This window comes from Bombus impatiens, unplaced genomic scaffold (assembly GCF_000188095.3).
Source record: "Bombus impatiens unplaced genomic scaffold, BIMP_2.2 scf_2222, whole genome shotgun sequence".
Taxonomy (NCBI): Eukaryota; Metazoa; Arthropoda; class Insecta; order Hymenoptera; family Apidae; genus Bombus; species Bombus impatiens.
In genome coordinates, this window is record NT_178641.1 from 1,322,945 (window position 1) to 1,323,154 (window position 210).

The following is a 210-nucleotide window of genomic DNA, read 5'->3' on the forward strand; positions in this document are numbered from 1 at the left end:
GCGGCAACGGAAACGGATGCGGTCGTGGACGACTCCTCGTCCCCGGATTCCTCGGTGGTTGGATGGTGACGACTCGAGGGCAAGGTTTGCGCACCCAATTGCTTGTCCGGCGTGACCCGATGATGGTGGGAATGCCTGGTGTCCGAGTGGCCGACCGACGAAAGGTCCACGCGCCTCTCCGGCGTCATCGCGTCGGTTCTACCGCCGCTT

At 64.3% G+C, this 210-nt stretch overlaps 1 protein-coding gene across 1 annotated transcript in view; it reads right to left on the reverse strand.

The window, feature by feature from the left end:
- Positions 1-6: 6 nt before the first annotated feature.
- The window catches only part of LOC117152454 (protein tiptop-like), a 520-nt gene continuing 316 nt past the window's right edge, over positions 7-210 (reverse strand). The window contains exon 2 of the mRNA XM_033324315.1: positions 7-210. Coding sequence (XP_033180206.1) covers positions 185-210 — 26 coding nt within the window. The 3' untranslated portion in view covers positions 7-184.